At 39.3% G+C, this 20798-nt stretch overlaps 1 protein-coding gene across 1 annotated transcript in view; it reads right to left on the reverse strand.

The window, feature by feature from the left end:
- TMEM178B (transmembrane protein 178B) overlaps positions 1 to 20591 on the reverse strand; it is a gene marked incomplete at its 3' end in the record, with an annotated part of 362039 nt that extends 341448 nt beyond the window's left edge. The window contains exons 1-2 of the mRNA XM_079786548.1: positions 20501 to 20591; positions 868 to 1075 (exon numbers count right to left, since the gene is read on the reverse strand). Coding sequence (XP_079642674.1) covers positions 868 to 901 — 34 coding nt within the window. The 5' untranslated portion in view covers positions 902 to 1075; positions 20501 to 20591. The remainder of the gene's footprint in view (positions 1 to 867; positions 1076 to 20500) is intronic.
- Between the last annotated feature and the right edge of the window lie 207 nt (positions 20592 to 20798).

Genomic DNA, 20798 nt, shown 5'->3' on the forward strand with positions numbered 1-20798 from the left:
ATCGATGAAGAAAATGTGGTCAGTCATTTTTTACATGACCCATATAGAGTTCTAATGATCCTTGCTTTCTCTTCTAGGAGCCTATAAGTCACCCCTTTTGAATGCTATTCTAGGATCTTACCCGCAAATGACATTAAGATCATGAATTTTCAGTTTGTGAAATCCACATTTTTGAAATTTGCAATTTCTTTTGCAACACACACACACACACACACACACACATACCTTTTTTTAAGAAAAGCAACATTTACATTCTCCAAGTTTTCTCTAAGGTCAGCCACAGACATTCAGAGGTATAATTAAAAATTCTCTCATTTTCCTGGAGTATAGTTCACCCAGAGTAGATAGATGCTTTCCTATGATTTCACCCATTGTGAACTGTCTTCATTGTCATATTTGTTCCACTCTACACCCCACCTTCAATCTGAAAATCACTCTCATTGACATTGTCAATTGGAATAAACATAAAAATTGATGAGGTGTGCTTTCTCTTTGCCATCTATCAATAGTATGTCACTTGCCCAAACAGAAGTCCTCTTATAGTATATTTGTATTCCTGGTTTCCTAATTAGCTTCACACAACGTAGACATTATTCCTTACTAGAGGCCTGGTGCACGAATTCGTGCACGGGTGGGGACCCTCGGGGTGGCCTGTGGAGATTGGGCCCCAGCTTGTGCCCCCAGCCTCACAGCCCTGCAGCCCTGCCTGGCACCCCACCTTGGCTTGGCACTGCCCACTCACCTGCTCCATCATCCCACCTGCTGGCGATCAATCAGGGCTGGGCCCCCCGCCGCCGCCGCCGCTAGTCGCTGTCTGAGATGGGGGCCCCTGCTCACATCCACCTTGGCCTGGCGCCGTCCACTCACCTGCTCCACCATCCCACTGTGGTCCCGCTTTCATTGGGGCCCATCGGGGCCAGCAGCACCTCCACTGCCGCCTACTGCCGCGTCGTCAACACCTGCCATGTTCTGTGCCTCCCCCTGGTGGTCAGTGCATGTCATAGCGAGGGGTCGAACTCCCAGTCTCCTGGTTGAACTCCCAGTTGAATGACAGTTGAATGAATAAGATCATCTCCTGCATAAAGAAATATTTCAAACTCGTAGGAATAAAGCAAATAACACAACAGAAAAAATGGACAAAGGTTATATAAAGAAAATGTATAACCGGTTTGGCTCAGTGGATAGAGTTGGCCTGTGGACTCAAGGGTCCCAGGTTTGATTCCGGTCAAGGGCATGTACCTTGGTTACGGGCATATACCCAGTGGGGAGTGTGCAGGAGGCAGCTGATCGGTGTTTCTCTCTCATCAATGTTTCTAACTCTATTCCTCTCCCTTCCTCTCTGTAAGAAAATCAATAAAATATTATTTAAAAAAGAAAATTTACAGAAAAAATTCAAATGGAAATTAACATTTAAAAAAAACTCAACCTCACTAGTAATCAGAGAATGCAATCTTTATTTTAATACTGCTTGTCACCCATCAGCATAAAAGATATTACATGTCTGTTAATGTCAAGTTTTGGCCAGGGCATAAGGAAACATGCTCTCATGCACTACTGGTAGGAACATAAACTGATACAATTGGAGATTCAATCTGGAGAGCAATTTGGAGTAGCCATTAAGATGAAAAATACATGTTTGCTATAACCCAGAAGATGTACTTCTTGGTACCTGGCCTGTAGAAATGCCCAAAGGGCAAAGAGTATCTTTAGTATGCTACCTGTATTACTTCCTAAGTCTGCTATGGCAAGGTACCTTAAGCTAGGTGTCTTAAAATATCAGAAATGTATTGTTGCACAGATCTAGAGGCTAGAAGTCCAAAATTAAGGTGTTGGCAGGACCATGCTCCCTCTGAAACATGTTGTAGAGAATCCTTCCTTCCTCCAGCTTCCAGCAGCTGCTGGCACCCCTGACTTCTATGGCTTATATGCTTCACTACAATTTCTCCTCTGTCATCACAAAACCATCTTCTCTCACATCATCCTTCCTCTGTCTCCAAATCTCTCTCTTCATATAAAGACAATGGTTGCACTGAATTTGAAGCCTACACTACTCCAGCATGACCACATCCTAACTAATTACATCTACAATGACACTGTTTCTAAATGAGGTCACATTTTGAGGTCACAGGTGTTAGGATTTCAACATGTCTTTTGGGGGAACACTATTCAACCCATAATTCTACCTTTTATGTAAAAAAAAGGAGGGGGCATTTAGAAATAGGCATGTATATGCTTATTTGTGCAAAATGAAAGGGTGACGAAAGAACCAAGAAGCCAGGCAAGTTATAGGAAGTTGATAGGAGAAAGCCACTATTACCTTAGGCTGAAGGCAAGCTCACCCCAAACAAAGAGTCCAGGGCAAGTACACAAAGGGAGGCCTACAAACAATGTAGTTCAATGTTTAACAGGTAAAAGTCAAATGACAAATTGTTAAATTAAAATGTTCTATCCTTCTACATTACAAGTACCTTTATGATGACAAAATTTTCAAATGTGTAAAGTTATGTTCTTTGTACCAATAAAAGTTGGCAAAATAACAAAGAGAAGCAAATTAATTATCATTGCTCATGTATTAATGGGCCAGCAATGTTCAGATGAGTAATAAAACAAAGACATTCATAATTCATAACATAATACATATTTCATTAGACTTATTTTTCTTGACTTTTATTTCAGAGCAATCATTATTATAATCAAGATTTTCACATAACTTTATATTTTATTGATGGGAATGCCAAATGTTTTTGACAACTGTTTTGATTCACTGTAGTTTTTAGGTAGTTGGAGGGTTTTTTTGTTTTTGTTTTTTATTTTTATTTTTATTTTTTTTTATATATATATTTTTTTTAATATATTTTATTGATTTTTTACAGAGAGGAAGAGAGAGGGATAGAGAGTTAGAAACATCGATGAGAGAGAAACATCGATCAGCTGCCTCTTGCACACCCCCTACTGGGGATATGCCCGCAACCAAGGTACATGCCCCTGACCGGAATCGAACCCGGGACCCTTGAGTCCACAGGCCGACGCTCTATCCACTGAGCCAAACCGGCTTCGGCTATTTTTATTTTTTTATCTTTATTGTTGGGAGTATTACAGAAGTCCCTCCTTTTCCCCTCATTGTCCCCCTCTAACCAGTTCCCGCCCCACCCCAGGCCTCCACTGAGCTATTGTCTTTTTTTAAAATTAATTTCAATTTGGAGGAACTTCACTCTACTGAGGCAGGAACACTTCCATTGGAAGTATCAATAAAATTCTTAAAGCAATACTTATATTTTGAATATTACATGTTATATTTAAGAATTGTAATGATCACATATGACAAGTTATTGTTAATGCAAAAAATACTATATTACTTTATCATATAAATAATTATTGTATATATCATAATTTTACTATCTCTTAAAATAATATTTCAGAGGAGAAACCAAGATGGCGTCATAGGTAAACACCTGAACTGCTGCCTCGCACAACAACTTCAACACTATAACTAAACGACAAAACGGACATCATCCAGAACCACAGGAAGGCTGGATGAGTGGAAATTCCACAACTAGAAGGAAAGAGAAAAGCACACTGAGACTCAGAGGAGCTGCAGAAGTAAAGTGCAGAGGTACAGAGGCTCACGCGTGGAGAGGGCTGGCAACTGAGTACGCGGCTGTCTTTTTCAAGTGGGAGGGAGACAAAAGCTCTCAACTGCTCTGAACTCTAGTTCCAGGGGAGACTCTGGGGACCCAGACTCATACGGGGAGAAACTGGACTGTTTGGCAGCGGGCGGAACTCGAGGGTGGCTTTCTCCCACAGGTGGTTGCAGCAATTACCAAGGGACACTGAGATCCGCCAGCCTCTTAGAGCAGGGCTGACTGAAAGCCATTGCTGTTTGCTCCGCCCTGAGACTCTGCCCCACCCCAGCTGTGCGCAGAGGCTTTTGCATATGAATGACCTGGCCCTTTGAAATCTAAACTTACCTATCAAACTGCAGATGAGTCAGTGAGACCCAGAACATCCAAAAGAAGGCCCAAGGCCTTGAAGCAGCTTGCATTGCTTCACAGCTGGGCCTCATCTGGGCAACTCCAAACCCCAAACAAAGAAGAGGAATCTGCAGATCTCTCCGTAGCTCCTGCTGGGTGGCCTCAGGCAGAGGCTAAATTAGCACCTCCTTGGAAATCCAAGAGCCAGTGTACCCAGGGGTCAGAGTAGGACCATCCAGATTACAACTCCTCAGATCCATAAGGGACACACTCAGGGGACAGACTCAGTGAGCACCAAAGCCTCACTGAAGCAAGTCTTGCCTCATAAGGGTGTCTCCAGCACAGAATTTCTCACATTGTAGACACAGCTGATCCTCACAGCCAATTGGCCTGGAGGTCAATTCCTCCCAGGGATACCAACAACAATCAAGGCTTAACTACAACAAGACTGTGCACACAACCCACAAAGGGGTGCACCAAGAGTGTCCACCTGAGGTAATTGGTGATGCTGAGCCACTGGGCCCTATAGGACACCTAGCACACAAAGCCACTCTATCAACTCAGAGAAGCAGCCAAAATGCGGAGACAAAGAAACAGGTCACATATGAAAGAAATGGATGAAAGCAAACTACTGGATATAGAGTTCAAAACCACGGTTATAAGGTTTTTCAAGAATTTTCTAGAAACCGTCGATAAATTTAGTGAGACCCTTGAGAATATGAAAAAGGACCAGCTAGAAATTAAGCATACACAGACTGAAATAAATATACAGAGATCCAACAGCAGACTAGAGGATCGCAAGAATCAAGTCAAAGATTTGAAATAGGAAGAAGCAAAAAACACCCAACTGGAAAAGCAAAAAGGAAAAAGAATCCAAAAATATGAAGATTGTGTAAGAAGCCTCTGGGACAACTTTAAGCATACCAACATCTGAATTATGGGGGTACCAGAAGAAGAGAAAGAGCAAGATACTAAAAACCTATTAGAAAAAATACGCCCTGACCAGTGTTGCTCAGTGGGTAGAGCGTCGGCCTGCGGACCGAAGGGTCCCGGGTTCGATTCCCGGTCAAGGGCATGTACCTTGGTTGCGGGCACATCCCCAGTGGGGGGTGTGCAGGAGGCAGCCGGTCCATGATTCTCTCTCATCATCATGGATCTCTCTCTCTCTCTCTCTCTCTCTCTCTGTCTCCCTTCCTCTCTCTGAAATCAATAAAAAAAAATAAAAAATAAAAAATAAATAAAAACCTATTAGAAAAAATAATGACAGAAAACTTCCCCCACCTAGTGAAAGAAATAGACTTACCAGTCCAGGAAGTGCAGAGAACCCCAAACAAAAGAAATCCAAAGAGGACCACACCAAGACACATCATAATTAAAATGCCAAGAGCAAAAGACAAAGAGAGAATATTAAAAGCAGCAAGAGAAAAACAGTTACCTACAAGGGAGCACCCATAGGATTGTCAGCTGATTTCTCAACAGAAACTATGCAGGCCAGACAGGAGTGGCAAGAAATATTCAAAGTGATGAACAGCAAGAACCTACAACCAAGATTACTCTACCCAGCAAAGCTATCATTCAGAATTGAAGGTCAGATAAAGAGCTTCACAGATAAGAAAAAGCTAAAGGAGTTCATCACTGCCAAACCAGTATTATATGAAATGCTGAAAGGTATTCTTTAAGAAGAGGAAGAAGAAAAAGGTAAAGATAAAAATTATGAACAACAAATACATATTATCAACAAGTGAATCTAAAAATCAAGTGAATAAAAAATCTGATGAACAGAATAAACTGGTGAATATAATAGAATCAGGGGCATAGAAAGGGAGTGGACTGACAATTCACGGGGGGAAAGGGGTGTGCGGGGTGCAGGAAGAGACTGGACAAAAATCGTACACCTATGGATGAGGACAGTGGGGGGGGGGGGGTAAGGGGGTAAGGGCAGAGGTGGGAACCGGGTGGAGAGGAGCTATGGGGGAAAAAAGAGGAACAATTGTAATAATCTGAACAATAAAAATAATAATATTTCAATCTATACAATATTTATTAAAAAGTTCTTTCAAATATTCCAATGCTAGAATGAAGAAAACCAAAAATTTTGCTATATTACTTAATTTGTCCAAATCTCTCTACAATCAAGACCTTATCTTAATCTATAATGATTGGAAAATAATTACTACAGACATTACTTTGGGATTATTTTCACATAAATCTTCTTTAAAGTCACAAAGACATTTGCATTTCCCTGTTCTAATTTCCTTATATTTTACTAGAATATCACTTTTGATTTCACATGCAGTTTATTTCTATTTAGAAAACCAATTTTTTTATTTTAAAAATATTATTAGTCCTTTTAAGTGAGAAATTACCAAACCTAGATTTGCTTTTGTCTATAGTTTATATTAAAAAAATTATAGATAGCTGAAATTCAAAATTAATTTTATTTTCTACCAAAGACCACATTTTGCTGTCTTTTAGGATCTTCTGTTGTTTCATCTGGCTATTCTAGTATATCTCATCAGCTTTCAAAATTAAATGTAATGGCTTTAACAGCATATGTCTTAAGTGGCTATAAGGTCAAATTTAATGTGTTTCATCTATGGATAGACTCAAGACCTATCATAATTTTTTAATTTATCCAAAAAACATCGTGACTATTGGGCTCAGTGGAGGCCACATCTCTCGTAACAAATTCAAACTACATTTCATACATGTCATAAAGAATGCTTCTGGATTTTAGGCCAAAATTCAGGTTAGGTCTAGACATATAGTTTAAGAGCAATGTCAATTGCAAGAGTATAACACTGCAAGACATTCTCAGTTCCTGGTTCCTGGGTGTAATTACCACCCTAATTCATGTGTAACTCCAGAACCATGAATTGTAACACAAAGAGAAACAAGAAAATGGATGCTCATCATTGCAGGAAAATACTTCCTTATTAAAAAATCTACCATGCATAGAGGCAGGATTTGACAGGTTAATCATGTCACCTTTTCTTTTATCAAAGTGCTTCCACCCTCAAATCCTCTCAGCACTCCAAAGTAGTACCTATCCCCAACATCTGCAAAACTTAAAGGCATTCAGATGCAGTTGCCTTGTGTTTTGAGAACACAGGAGAAGAGGTATATACCGTGTTAATTAGAAGAGCAGATGACAAACGATGCTGTGCTGGCACTAATGCAGAATCCCAAGACATTAGAGACAAGCATGAGTTCTTCAATACAGCCACTGTGTGTGTGTGTGTGTGTATGTGTGTGTGTGTGTGTGTGTGTGTGTGTGTGTGTGTGTGTGTCTGAGGGGGGGTGGGTAATAAATAAATGCAGGGCCTCTAAACATGGCCGAGACCTTCATGCTAGGCATCTAAACTGGAGGAGCAAAAAGAGGAAAGGGTATTCCTGGGACCAGCAAAAGATACCTTCTGGCCAGAACCAGAGCCATGAAATGGAGGCAGCTACTGCTGGAGTTGCTACCAGTGGCTGAAAATAGGGGAGAAATACCCTGGCTTCTCCTTTTCTTCTGCTCAGCAACCTCTTGCCAGGACCTCCCATTGGCTGAACCCAGATGGACACCCACTGACATGGGAGACTTGGGATACTCATACTGCAAATGCCAGCCCCTTACAGTAGAACAGAGCAAGGAAAATCAAGGAACAAATCTGAGAGCAAACAGGCTAGAATGGACTGACACACAGTGGAGCTCTAGAAATATTGCCATAAAATCAGGATCAAAACAAGTAGCTCTATCATCACTATTTAATATTTGGATCAAGAATAGGGCAGGCAACAGAAATAAGAGTTACAATAATTGGAAAGGAGAATGCAAAAACTATTACTATATGTGAATAGTATGACTAAAAACTCAAAAAAATAAACTAATAACTATTAATGTTAATAAGAGAGTTCAATAAGATGGCCTAATATTTTTTAAAATGCACAGGAATCAACATATTCCAATATGATAGCACCTAACTATTTTAAAATATACTGGAAAACTATCCCATTCACAATAACAAAAAATATATATACTTAAGAATAACAGTTACAAAGAAAGTGAAGGCTTTATATAAAGAAAACTACAAAATTTTATCAAGAGACATAAATAACCTAAAAAAATATAGAAACCTACCTTGTTTCTGAATGAAACACAACACTGTAAAAAAAAGTCAATGTTTTACAAAATCATGTATAGATTTAACATACTTCCAATCAAAATCTCAATAGGTTTTACTGGAACTTCTAAAGCTCATCTGAAAAATATCTACTGGTGGGAATAGTCAAGATATTTTTTTCAATAATCTCTCTTGCATCAGTATTAAAATGTTTTTTAAAGCAGCAATATTTTAAACAGTGTGATATCCACTTCTCAGACCCTGCATTTCCTCCCCGGAAGCCCCAGAATTTTTTATAAATAAAAAGAATAAGGAAGCTAGTCTAATCATTTGCCAAAAACTGAAGGAGCACATAATTTGTATGAAATTAGACCTCTTAAGATCTAGAAACAGCATCTTCCCAAGCAAGCTTTGACAAATACTGGCACACTGTGATGCCACTTGACTAGTGCAATACCCTCATGTTTCCTAGGCATTGACCTCCTGGTCTGAGGAATCACTATCTATCTGGATGGTCTCCTATTCTATTCCCTGACCTGACATCTCATGAGTCTGGATCCAGTGAGTGTTTGATTACCTACTATATTATCTTCTAAGCACTGAATATCTGTGTCACCCCAATATCCGTATGTTGAAACCCTAACCCCCAGTGTAATGATACTTGGAGATGGGGCCTTTGGGAGGTAATTAGGCTTAGATGAGGTCATAATGGGAGGCCCCCCAAGATGCAATTAGACCAGAGCCCTCGCTCTGGCGGGCTGGCGAGTACTCTCCGACACAGAGAGGAGGTAGCTGTCTGCAAGCCAGGAAGAGAATCCTCACCAGAACCCAACCATGCTGGCTGGCACTCTGATCTTGACTTTCAGCCTCCAGAACTATGAGAAAATAAATTTCTGTTGTTTAAGCCATCCAGTCTATGGTATTTTATTATAGCAGTCCGAGTAGACTAAGACACCATAGTTTCCATAGCAACTCAAAGGGAGTGTCTCCACCACATCATGCCTTATCAAGAGAAGTGATCCACATTGCTGGACAAGATAGATTCAGTTAAGATAAGCCCTAATTCCCCTTTGTAGGTAATGTCCTGGATGTTCTGTGTTTTGTCAGCAATTCGTTCTCTCTCTCTTTTTTTTCTCACCTTAAGAGCTATGGTTGCTGACCTCCTTCCATGTTCAAGCATTCTTCCAGGTTCTTGAAGAGACATCAGTGAAAAACAAAGGAAGATCCCTGACCTTATGGAGTTTATATTCTAGTAGTAAGAGACAATAACCAACTTAATAAACAAATCATCTAGTATTATAAAAGGTGATAAATGCTGTAGGGAAAAAGTAGAATAGGGTGGAAGGTTGCCATGGACTGAATGCTTGTGTACCCCACCCCCTCAACCCTCAATGTAACTGTATTTAGAGATAGGGTCTTTAGGAGGTAGCTAAGTTTAAATAAGGCCTTATAAGAAGAAGAAGAGATCAACATCTATTTGTCTATCTATCTTTCTTCCTCCCCTCCAACACAAAGGAAAGGAAAGTCATCTGAGGACATAGAAGACGGCCATCTATAAACCAGAAAGAGTCTTCACCAGGAAATCCAATTGACAACACCTTGATCTGGTACTTTCAGCCTCCAGAACTATGAGGAAATAAATTTATGTTGTTTAAGCCACCCCGTCTATGGTATTCTGTTACAGCAGCCTAAGCAAACTGATGCAAAAAGGATTCACCTTGTAAAAGAGAAAATGTGTATAATCCTTAGAGGGTACCAGAGAATTTCAATGACTAAAGACCATATTTCCCAACCCCTCACACATACACACATAAACACACCACAAACACACCAGCCACAGCATGTCCAGGGCTATCCCAGCCAACCTGACTCCAGCTTGGCAGTGAGGGGCCAGCCTTACTAAGGAGAACCTGTGGTGGGAGAATTTCCATGCCTCCACCATTTCCTGTAGATACTGGCCTCACTAGCAATCACCCTACTCGGTGGAAGAAGTTACTTGCCAGTAAAGGCCTATACAAGATTTGAATGTACTGCCTAGGCCATCGCATACACGGTGATCACGTGCCATAGCCTGCGAGATCTGACATAGGCACTGAAAGCAATGCACTCCTAACAAGCTGGCGATGTGCCTTTAATAAAAACTTTCCTGCCAGAGAGAGAGAATCCTGCCCCAAAAACATCTTTGGTCATTCAGCCCCACTGCAGCTGGCCTCAATGGTGTGGCATGAATAGCAGCCAGTACTCCCCAAGCAACCAGAGGACCTTGGAAATGTTAAATGCTCAAAATAAATCTATTTTAAAGATATAACTGGATTAAGCACTCAAAAAATGAAGGTTCAAATATTTACATTGAAGTATTATTTGTAATAGGATTCACAAATGTCCAACAAGGTTTATATGAATAAATTATAATACAGTCATTCAATCAATGGTGATAAGCAGCCATTAAAAATAATGTTTTGGAGGAGTATTTAAGAACGTAGAAAACCACTCAAGAGATACTGGTTAAGTGCAAGGGGAGGATATAAAACTGTAGATGAAATATGATCCAAATTTTATAAAGAAAACAAATGACAAGGAAATACACTAAAATGTTAGGCTTATTTCCAGATTTCTCTTTAAAGGTTTTTGTGTTTTCTAGATTTTATATAATGAGCATGGATTACTTAATTGCCTAAGAACAACAGCCATATTAATATAGTAAAGGTATTCATAACCAAGCTATTACATGTGTGATTAATTCTCCATGTAGCCAGGCTTCTCTAGATCACAACTGAACAAATTCATTCCAAAGCACAAAATCTGTAAGAGTCACTGACATCCAAAATTAAAAGCACTCTGCATAGGCCAGCTGGTGTGGTTCACTGGTTGAACGTCTACCTATGAACCAGGAGGTCACTGTTGATTCCTGGTTGGGGCACGTGCCCGGGGTTGTGGGCTCGATCCCCAGTGCGGCACATGCAGGAGGCAGAGGATCAATGACTCTCTCTCATCACTAATGTTTCTATCTCTCTCTACCTCTCCCTTCTTCTCTGAAATCAATTTTTTTTAAAAAGTACTCTGCATAGAGATAATTCTGCTTCTAAGTGCTCTGAATTGTTGTTGTTTTTGTTGTTATTGTTAATTCTCACCCGAGGGTATTTTTCCACTGATTTTTAGAGAGAGTGGAAAGGAAGGGCAGAGACAAAGAGAGAAACATCAATGTGAGAGAGACTGGTTGCCTTCCGCACACCCTGACCAGGGCCAGAGATCAAGCCTGCAACTGAGGTACATACCCTTGACTGGAATGAAACCCAGGACCCTTAAGTCTGCAGGCCAATGCTCAATCCACTGAGCCAAACCAACTAGGTCTGAATTGTATATTTTGCCTTACTCTTTTTGACAGTGAAGATTCTTTTCAAGAGAAAAAATATCATGGTTTTTCCAGGGTCTCTTGCTCATTGCTTTAAATTTCCATTCTTTTATGACATTTGTGCAGCTGGACCATTATGTTCTGGTCTGACAAGCACATGCTATAAAGAAGCAGCAGTGTGTATAGGACTTTAAATGATTTTGCCAAGGTTAGGATGTTCACTATTGGGGGACCTGATAGGGGTGGAGCTCTAACCTGAGCAAGCGCCAGCATTCACCACCCAGAACCAGAAACACAGGAACAGAATCAAGGAGCAAGATAATGGGATCCAAAACACCTACAGAATGAGGAAGATAAACAGCCAGAAAGGAAGCAAGCACTGTGGGCTGAAAGCAAGAGTCTGGATGCACACGAGGATAGTCCTATAAGGAAAACTAGTCCTATAAGGAAAACCAGAACCTCTAGAATAGACTCAGATAATTGCAAAGAAAGGCAGGTCAGAAGAATCACTACGAGCATCCAATACCCACTTGGTGGTGGCTTACTTTGTGCCAGGTGTTGTGCAGAGGATTTTTTATTTAATTGTCACAATTCTATTAACTGATTGTCCACATTTATCAGATGAAGGGAGCCCCTCAGGGAATGACTTGCTCAAGTTCATCCAGCTGGTAAATAGTGGGGCAAGGATTTCAATCTAGACATAGCTGATTCCAGCTGTTTCCAAATGCCACTCTTTGCACTGAGTCTGCTACAGTAAAAGGAAAAGTGATCTTAAGGGTCAGAAGTTGCTATAACATTCATGATGGTCAACCAGGCCCTGGATGGTTATTCAAGAGGATTTATTCAAAAGGAAATAATCAGAGATGAGATGCAGTGACTGTGTATAGAATATGATAATGAGGCTATTAAAATTCAACATAGTCAATTTAGAACACAAATTGGAAAAATACTTCTTCCCAGACCACACAGGGGGCTGACAGTTCAAGAAAAATGAAGTTGACTTAGGCTTCAACAAAACCATATAACCCTGTTTTTAAATCTAAAAAAAAAAAATTAGATTGATCAGAATCAATACTATAAACAAATAAACTCTAAGCCTTCAGCATTGTAGTGAGGGGTGTGTGTGTTTGTGTGTGTGTAACTGACTTCTTTGAGTTCACTTGCTTAGGCTGATAGAGAACCATCTCAAAAAGAAACTGTTCTCTCTCCACCCATTGCAGCAATTGCCAGGGTTTATACAAAATGACACTATGGAAAGCAATGGAGACAGGTTTCTGTGTTGCTCTGTTTTCTGTATTTTGTCCATACAGATGAGTCAGCTGGGAAATACCAAGCCAGGCCCCCTGGTCTATCAATTTTATTGAACTTTTCAAAGAACCATCTTTTGATTTTATTAATTTCCTGTTTTCAATTTCTTTGATTTCTGCTCTATTTTTTATTATTTCTTTCTGTTATGTTAGATTTAGGTTTTTTTCAAGTTTCCTAAGATGTAAGTTTATTGATTTTAGATTTTTTCTTGTATAATGTATGCATATGATGCTGTAAATTTCTGGATTTAGAACACTACCAGGGGAAGCTCTTTCCAGTTCCCAGTGTCATTCCCATCCACAGGCACCAGAAGATTTGTGGCCCTATTCCCTTTAGTGGTGATCTTTTAACAAGTGTTTCTGTTAGTGGACCCTTGTCAAATCAATAAAAGTTTTTTTAAAATCATGGTTAGTGCTTTTTTCCAGAAAATTTTACAGAAAACTTAGAAAATTCAGAGAAGCAATAAGAACAAAATAAAACTCTAACCTGTCAGCATTTTGTTGCATAGACTTTGTTGGGGAAGGGAGGGGGAGGACAGATAGATTTACAAAAACAGATATTTACAAAGAGATACAAACAAAAATCATTCTCAATGTGCTATTTTGTCAAATGCTTCCTCTGCATTTATTGGTGAGGGCCTATGATTTTTCTTCTTTAGCCTGTTGATGTGAAGGATTTCATTAACTGATTTTGAATGCTGAACTGGTCATGCATACCAACAATAAATCTCACTTGACCATGGTGTAAATTCATTTTATTCATTGTCAGATTTGGTTTGCTATTATTTTGTTGAGGACTTTTGCATCAATGTTTATGAGAAATATTGGCCAGTAGTTTTCCTTTCTTTTAAGTTGTTGTCTGGTCTTGGTATTAGGGTAATTCTGGTCGCATAAAATGAGTCAGGAAGTGCTCCCTCTGCTCCTATCTTCCGAAAGAGATTGTAGAGAATGGGTATAAACTCTTCCTTAAATGTTTGGTAGAATTCGCCAATGAACCCATCTGTTGCTTTCTGTTTGAGAGATTATTAATTAATGATCCAATTTCTTTAATAGATATAGACAAAATTAGATTATCTCTTCTTGTGTGAGTTTTGCTAGCTTATGTCTTTCAGGGAATTGGCCCATTTCATCTAGATTCTAAAATTTATGGACATAAAATTGTTCATAATATTCTTTTATTCTCCTTTTAATATCTATGAGATCAGTATTGATGGCCTCTCTTTCATTTCTGATATTAATAATTTTTAAGCCTCGTTTGAGGATATATTTTCCCTTGACTCTAGAGAGAGAGGAAGGGTGAGGGAGAGAGAAACATCAGTGCAAGAAAGAAACATCCCTCGGTTGCCTCACACATGCGCCCGGACCAGGGATGGAGCTCACGACTCCTAGATGCATAGGATGACGCTCCAACCACTGAACAACACCAGCCAGGGCTCATATTAGCTATTTTTTGTCTTCTGTCTTTGTTTTTCTTAATTTAGCCTGGCTATAGGTCTATCCATTTTATTGATCTTTTCAAAGAACCATCTGTTTTCTGTTTTCAATTTCTTTGATTTCTGCTCTAATTTTTATTATTTCTTTTCTATTATGTTAGATTTAGTTTTTTTCAAGTTTCCTAAGATGTAAGTTTAGATTATTGATTTAGATGTTTTTCTTTTATAATGTATGCATATAATGCTGTAAATTTCCCTCTAGGCGTTACTTTTTTTGAAAAGTGGTATTGTTAGTTTCATTTAGTTCAAAGTATGTTTTAATTTCTCTTAAGACTTCTTCTTTGACTAATGGGTAACTGGGAAATGTATTGTTTAACCTCAAAGCATTTCAGGATTTTCTAGCTACCTGTGTGTTCTTGATTTCTAGCTTAATTCCATTATGGACTGAGAGCATCATTATATGACATCTGTTCTCTTAATTTGTTAAGGTGTGTTCTGTGGCCCAGAATGTGGCCTTAGTGAATGTTCAATGTAAGTTTGAGGGGGGAAAAGTGTAATCTGCCATGGTTAGATTAAATAGTCTTTAAATGTCAATTATATCCAATTTATTGATGGTACTGTTCTACTTACTGATTTTCTGCCCATTACTAATAGAGGGGTGTGGAAGTCTCTGACTATAATATTGGATTCATTTGTTTCTCCTTTCAGCTCTATGATTTTTGCTTCACATATTTTGATGTTCTGTTTTGGGGTAAATACATATTAAATATTGTTATGTCTCCTTAGAGAATTGACTGACCCCTTTATCATTATGCAATGCCTCTTTTTATCCCTGATAATGTTCCTTGCTTTGAAGTCTGCCTTGCCTGAAATGAATATCACTATTCTAGTTTTTTTTTTTAAATTGGTAGTAGTCTGGTATATATTTTTCCATCCCTTTACTTTTTTTAAATACATTTTTATTGATTTCAAAGAGGAAGGGAGAGGGAGAGAGACTGAAACATCAATGATGAGAGAGAATCATTGATCAGTTGTCTCACATACCCCCACACTTGGGGGGATCAAGCCTGCAACCAGGGCATATGCCCTGACTGGGAACTGAACCATGACCTCCTGGTTCATAGGTCAATATTCAACCACTGAGCCACAGTGGCCAGGCTCCATCCCTTTACTTTTAATCTATCCAGTTTATATTCAAAGTGGGTTTCTTGTAGACAACATATAGTTGGATTTTGTTTTATTATACACCCAGACAATCTCTGTTTTCTAATTGGTGTATGTAAGCCAAAGATATTTACAGTGATTATTGATATAATTGAATTAATATTTACTATATTTGTTACTGTTTTCCACTCTTTTTCTGCCTTTTGTGATTTTAACTGAGAATTTTATAAGATTCCACTTTTTCCACTCTCTTAGCATATCAATTACACTTTTTTTACTTTTTTTTTTAGTGGCTACCCTAGAGTTGACTATATACATTTACAACTAGTCCAAGTCCACTTTCAAATAACATTATACCTCTGCATGGATAATGCAAGTAATAACAGAGTATTCCCAACCCCTCCCTTCCATTCCTTATAATATGGCTGCCATTTCACTTATCCATAAACTATAATCACCAAATACACTGTTTCTATTATTATTTTGAGCAAGCTGCTATCTGTTAGATTAAGAAAAATAAAAGATTTAATTTACCTTTATTAATTCTTTCTCTGGTGCTTTTTCTTTCTTTATGTAGACCTGAGTTTCTGACCTATAAATTTTTCCTTTTCTCTAAAGAACTTTTTTAGGGGGGAGGGGGAAGGGCAGGGTTTCTGAAGTTCTTTTAAGAAGGAGGGTCTGCTGGTGGCAAATTCCCAACTACCACTACCTGAGCAACCACTGACTGTGCAAATTATTTAACTTGTCTTTCCTTGGCTTCCAGAAATGTGAGATTATCTTCAAGCATTCTTCCTGCTCTGAAATCCTAAGTAAATTTTTATATATTAAGTCAATAACTTATTCACTAGGGTGAATATTAATAGGAAACATAGAAGAAGTTTTGTTTAAAGTGAAAAATATTTTTAAATACAAATAATCACTCCTCAAATAGTCATTCCATAAATCTTCCTTCCTAAATACCAGCTTCTCTTAAAGTGAAACTCATTTAAATGTCTCTGCTTTTCCTGTATCTGTAAGTTCAGAAAATCTAAAATGTAAAGGTCAATAAACTATGGACTTTATGGAAAGATTAAATGTCAGTTTTAAAATAAACAAGGAGTTGGAATATTTCCAATATTTCCATTTTGCTTTAGTAGTTACCAAATGTTATTTGGACCCAGAATTCACTCAGGAGCATAAATATTAGACATGAAGACTTTCAAAGGAAAAATATGACTTGATAAAATGGAAGGAAAAGGAACTATATTGCAATTGGATAAATTAACACAGTGAGGCACTGTAGTTAATCTCTGGCATTGGGGATTTATCATTCAAGATTTAGCTTACTCTTTAATAACCCTAAAGTCCACATCATGTAATAATAGATCATTTTGCTAAAACATTAATTTCCAGAATCCTGTGCCCCAAGCAGCTGGTGTGTGATCCCAGCACCCAAATTCCGCGGCAGCTTCTTCTGTCCTTCACCTGTTGCTTTGGAGGGTGTACTCTCATATGCACTATGTTGAATTTGGGAATTGCATGCTGCTATGGTAATTAATAATTAGGGGTTGATGAAGGTCTCTTTACTGTATTTTTAAGAAGAAAAAAATAGATTTTTCCAAGATAAATAAATACTTTTTAAAAAAAAAAACAGTGGCACAAGCTACCATGGATGACACAAAATTCCATAACCTGCTAGATTCAGTGTCAGTTTAGACTCTTTCCATTGCAAGGGATAGAAACTCAACTAAAATTGGCATCAGCAGAGGGTTGTGGTCTGTTGTTGAAAAGCCTCAGGATGATTTTTCAGGCTTACCTTGATCCAGGAACCCAAATGATATTATCGGGATACAGTTTCTCTCCCGGTGTTGGCTCTGCCTCTCACTGTTTTAGCTTCGTCCTAATTCTCCACTTGGAAGCTCTCTGGGCAATCAGCCTCCCAGGCTGCGTTCCAGCAGAGGAGAGAGCACCTATTCTAATACCTCCTGTGTGAGTCCCTGGACTCGCTGATTCAATCAATCTGGGTCACTGCCCACTTCTAATTAGTCAGGACTTGGTCATATGTTCCACCTGTGGAGAAAGAAAGGCGTCCCACGCAAGCCACAACCCCCTGGGTTGAGTGTCATGGAGAAATAGTTCACCAAGGGGAATTCAGGGTGCTCTGACCCAGAAGAAGAGCAAATACATGATGAGCGACCAAAACAGTAAGTGTTGCCAATGGATGTTTAAGATAAAACTAACGTAACCGGGGACTTCTGCCTATGAGAGAGGGTTGGATCCTGAACAAATGTAGTTTCAGTATTGAACTCTCCCTGCCTGGAAAGCAAGGGGAGGTCCTAGGGCTCTGGCAAAGGTAAGTGTTCCAGGAACTGTGGGAAAGTATAGCTGGTCTGTGGCTGCCCCAAAACTAACACTCCTTTAGTACCTACTGCTGCTGTCTGTTCAGAAATTTAACTGTTAATGTAATTGTCAGAGACCCCCTGCTGTCAGTCCACATTCTGTGTCTGAACTTACCACCGCATTTTTCACTGAGCCAGCCTTTAGCGCTTCCAGATTTTTTTTAATACATTTTTATTGATTTCAGAGAGAAAGGAAGAGGGAGAGAGAGAGATAGAAACATCAATCATGAGAGAGAATCATTGACTGGCTGCCTCCTGCATGCCCCCTACGGGGATCGAGCCTGCAACCCAGGCATATGCCCTTGACCAGAATTGAACCAGGGACCCTTCAGTCCACAGGCTGATGCTCTACCCACTAAGCCAAACCAGCTAGAGCAGTGCTTCCAGATTTATTCATTAATGTGTTTGTTCTTATATTACTAGTAATATAGACCCAGGAGTACCTACATTTATGATATTTGTTTCCATGCTTTACAAACACATCTTAGGATAAACAGTCAAGGCCGAGCCGGTGTGGCTCAGTAGTTGAACATTGATCTATGAACCAGGAGGTCATGATTCGATTCCCAGTTAGGGCACAGGCCCGGGTTGTGGGTTTGATCCCCAGCAGGGGGTGTGCAGGAGGCAGCCCATCAATGATTCTCTCTCATCATTGATGTTTCTATCCCTCTCCCCCTCTCCCTTCCTCTCAGAAATTAATAAAAACATTTTTTAAAAGGATAAACAGTAAAATAAATTTTAGGGGAGAAAGCTTATTTTACGTTACTTGAATATTTGAACTAGCATTATTAGGCCATGTAGAACACCAACACTATCCTTTAAACACCTTTGCCTGGACCAGGAAAACTTAACCTGGTGTGTGCATTTTTTCTGAGAGTCCACTGGTATCTCAAAGGGGTCAATGACTCGAAGTATGAAAAACCACCTGCCTAAGCCCAAGACCTGCAGAACACTATTTGCCTGTCTCTCTAAGAAGGCCATGGGATATGAAAGAGACAGGCAAGCCGAAACCGGTTTGGCTCAGTGGATAGAGCGTCAGTCTGCGGACTGAAAGGTCCCAGGTTCGATTCCGGTCAAGGGCATGTACATTGGTTGCGGGCACATCCCTGGTAGGGGGTGTGCAGGAGGCAGCTGGTCGATGTTTCTCTCTCATCCATGTTTCTAGCTCTCTATCCCTCTCCCTTCCTCTCTGTAAAAAATCAATAAAATATAAAATTTAAAAAATCTTTAAAAAAAACAAAGAGACAGGCAAAGGTTGTGCAGACAGACTTGGGAGTTGACTTGGCTCTACTCTGTGATCTTAGGCAAGTTACATAGTTTCTGTTCCTCATTTCTCTCATCTTTAACCTAGGGATAAAATAACTTCTGCATCAAAGGATTGTATAAACCAGTGGTTCTCATCCTTTCTAATGCCACTAGCGACCCACAGGTTGAGAACCACTGCTGTAGAGCCTAAGATCATCGGAAAACACAGATATTTACATTACGATTCATTAACAGTAGCCAAATTACAGTTATAAAGTAGTAACGAAAATAATTTTATGGTTGGGGGTCACCACAACATGAGGAACTGTATTAAAGGGTCGTGGCATTAGAAAGGTTGAGAACCACTGGAACCCTGGCTAGTGTGGCTTGGTTGTTTGGGCATCATCCTTGTGCACCAAAAGGTTGCCATTTCAATTCCCGGTCAGAGCACGTGCCCAGGTTGTGGGCTTGATCCCCATGCAGGAAGCAGCCAATTCATGTTTCACTCTCGAATTGATCTCTCTCTCTCTCTCTCTCTCGCTCTCGCTCTCGCTCTCGCTCTCGCTCTCCCTCTCCCTCTCCCTCTCCCTCCACCTCCGCCTCTGCCTCTCCCTTCTTCTCTAAGAAAAAAGAAATAAAAAGAAATATTTTTAAAGGATTGTGTAAAATTAAATAAGATAATTGATGTCTAATATTTAAATCATAAGCTGATGTGTGATAAATATTGGATAATTAATAATATCATAACTGTAGATACTTGGCTTTCATGTTTGTCTCCCCTGAGTTTTCAAACTGTTTCAATATAACTAATCCATAGTTCATCCAACTGCAATATGTCAGTCACTGCTCCCTTCCCCCATATATTTACATAATGAGGACTTGTGCACCTGGAATTTGAGATTAAAAATTAACAAGTAGCTCAGCCAACATTGTTCAGTGGTTGAGCGTAGACCGACAAACCAAGAGGTCACCGGTTTGATTCCCAGTCGGGGCATGTGCCCAGGGTGCAGGATCAATTTCTGGTAGGGGTCATATAGGAGGCAGCCAATCGATGTTTCTCTCTCATTGATGTTTCTATCTCTCTATTCCTCTCCTTTCCCCCCACTCTAAAATCAATAAAGAACATGTTTTAAAAAATTAACAAATAAAATATATTTTATTTAATCATATGTATATAACCCTGACTATGTGTTGAAGCTGTTATTAAATACTTTACTAATATCAATCCATTTAATCCTTGTAATAATTCTATGAGGTAGGCTCTATTATTATCCTAATTAAATTTTTAAAATATATTCTTATTGATTTCAGAGAGGGAGAGGGAGAGAGAGAGATAGAAACATCTATAATGATAGAGAATCATTGGTTGGCTGTCTCCTGCACACTCCACACTGGGGATCCAGCCCGCAACCCAGGCAAATGCCCTGATGGGGAATAGAACTGTGACCTCCTGATTCATAGATCGATGTAAGCCACGCCAGCTGGGCTATTATCCTAACTTTATAGATGAGAAAACTGAGGCACAGAGAAGTTAAATCACTTACCTAAGGTTACACAGCTAGTAAACATTTGGTTTAGGATTTGAACCCTGAGAATCTGATTCCAGAATCCAGGCCCTTAAACTCTTTGCCATTTGCTTTTCATCTTTGTTGCTCAGTTGATATTGAAGGAAGTACTGAAAGAGAAAAATAATTACCTTTTCACATTTGTTAAGCACCTACTGTGCTAGGGCTTTCATATCTATTTATTTCAATCATTTAATCATCATTAGTACTTTTAAGAATGATCATAAAAAGATTTTTATAGGGTACTTAAATACCAAAAATTATTTCACTTAATCCT

Source organism: Cnephaeus nilssonii, assembly GCF_951640355.1.
Source record: "Cnephaeus nilssonii genome assembly, chromosome: 12".
NCBI lineage: Eukaryota > Metazoa > Chordata > Mammalia > Chiroptera > Vespertilionidae > Cnephaeus > Cnephaeus nilssonii.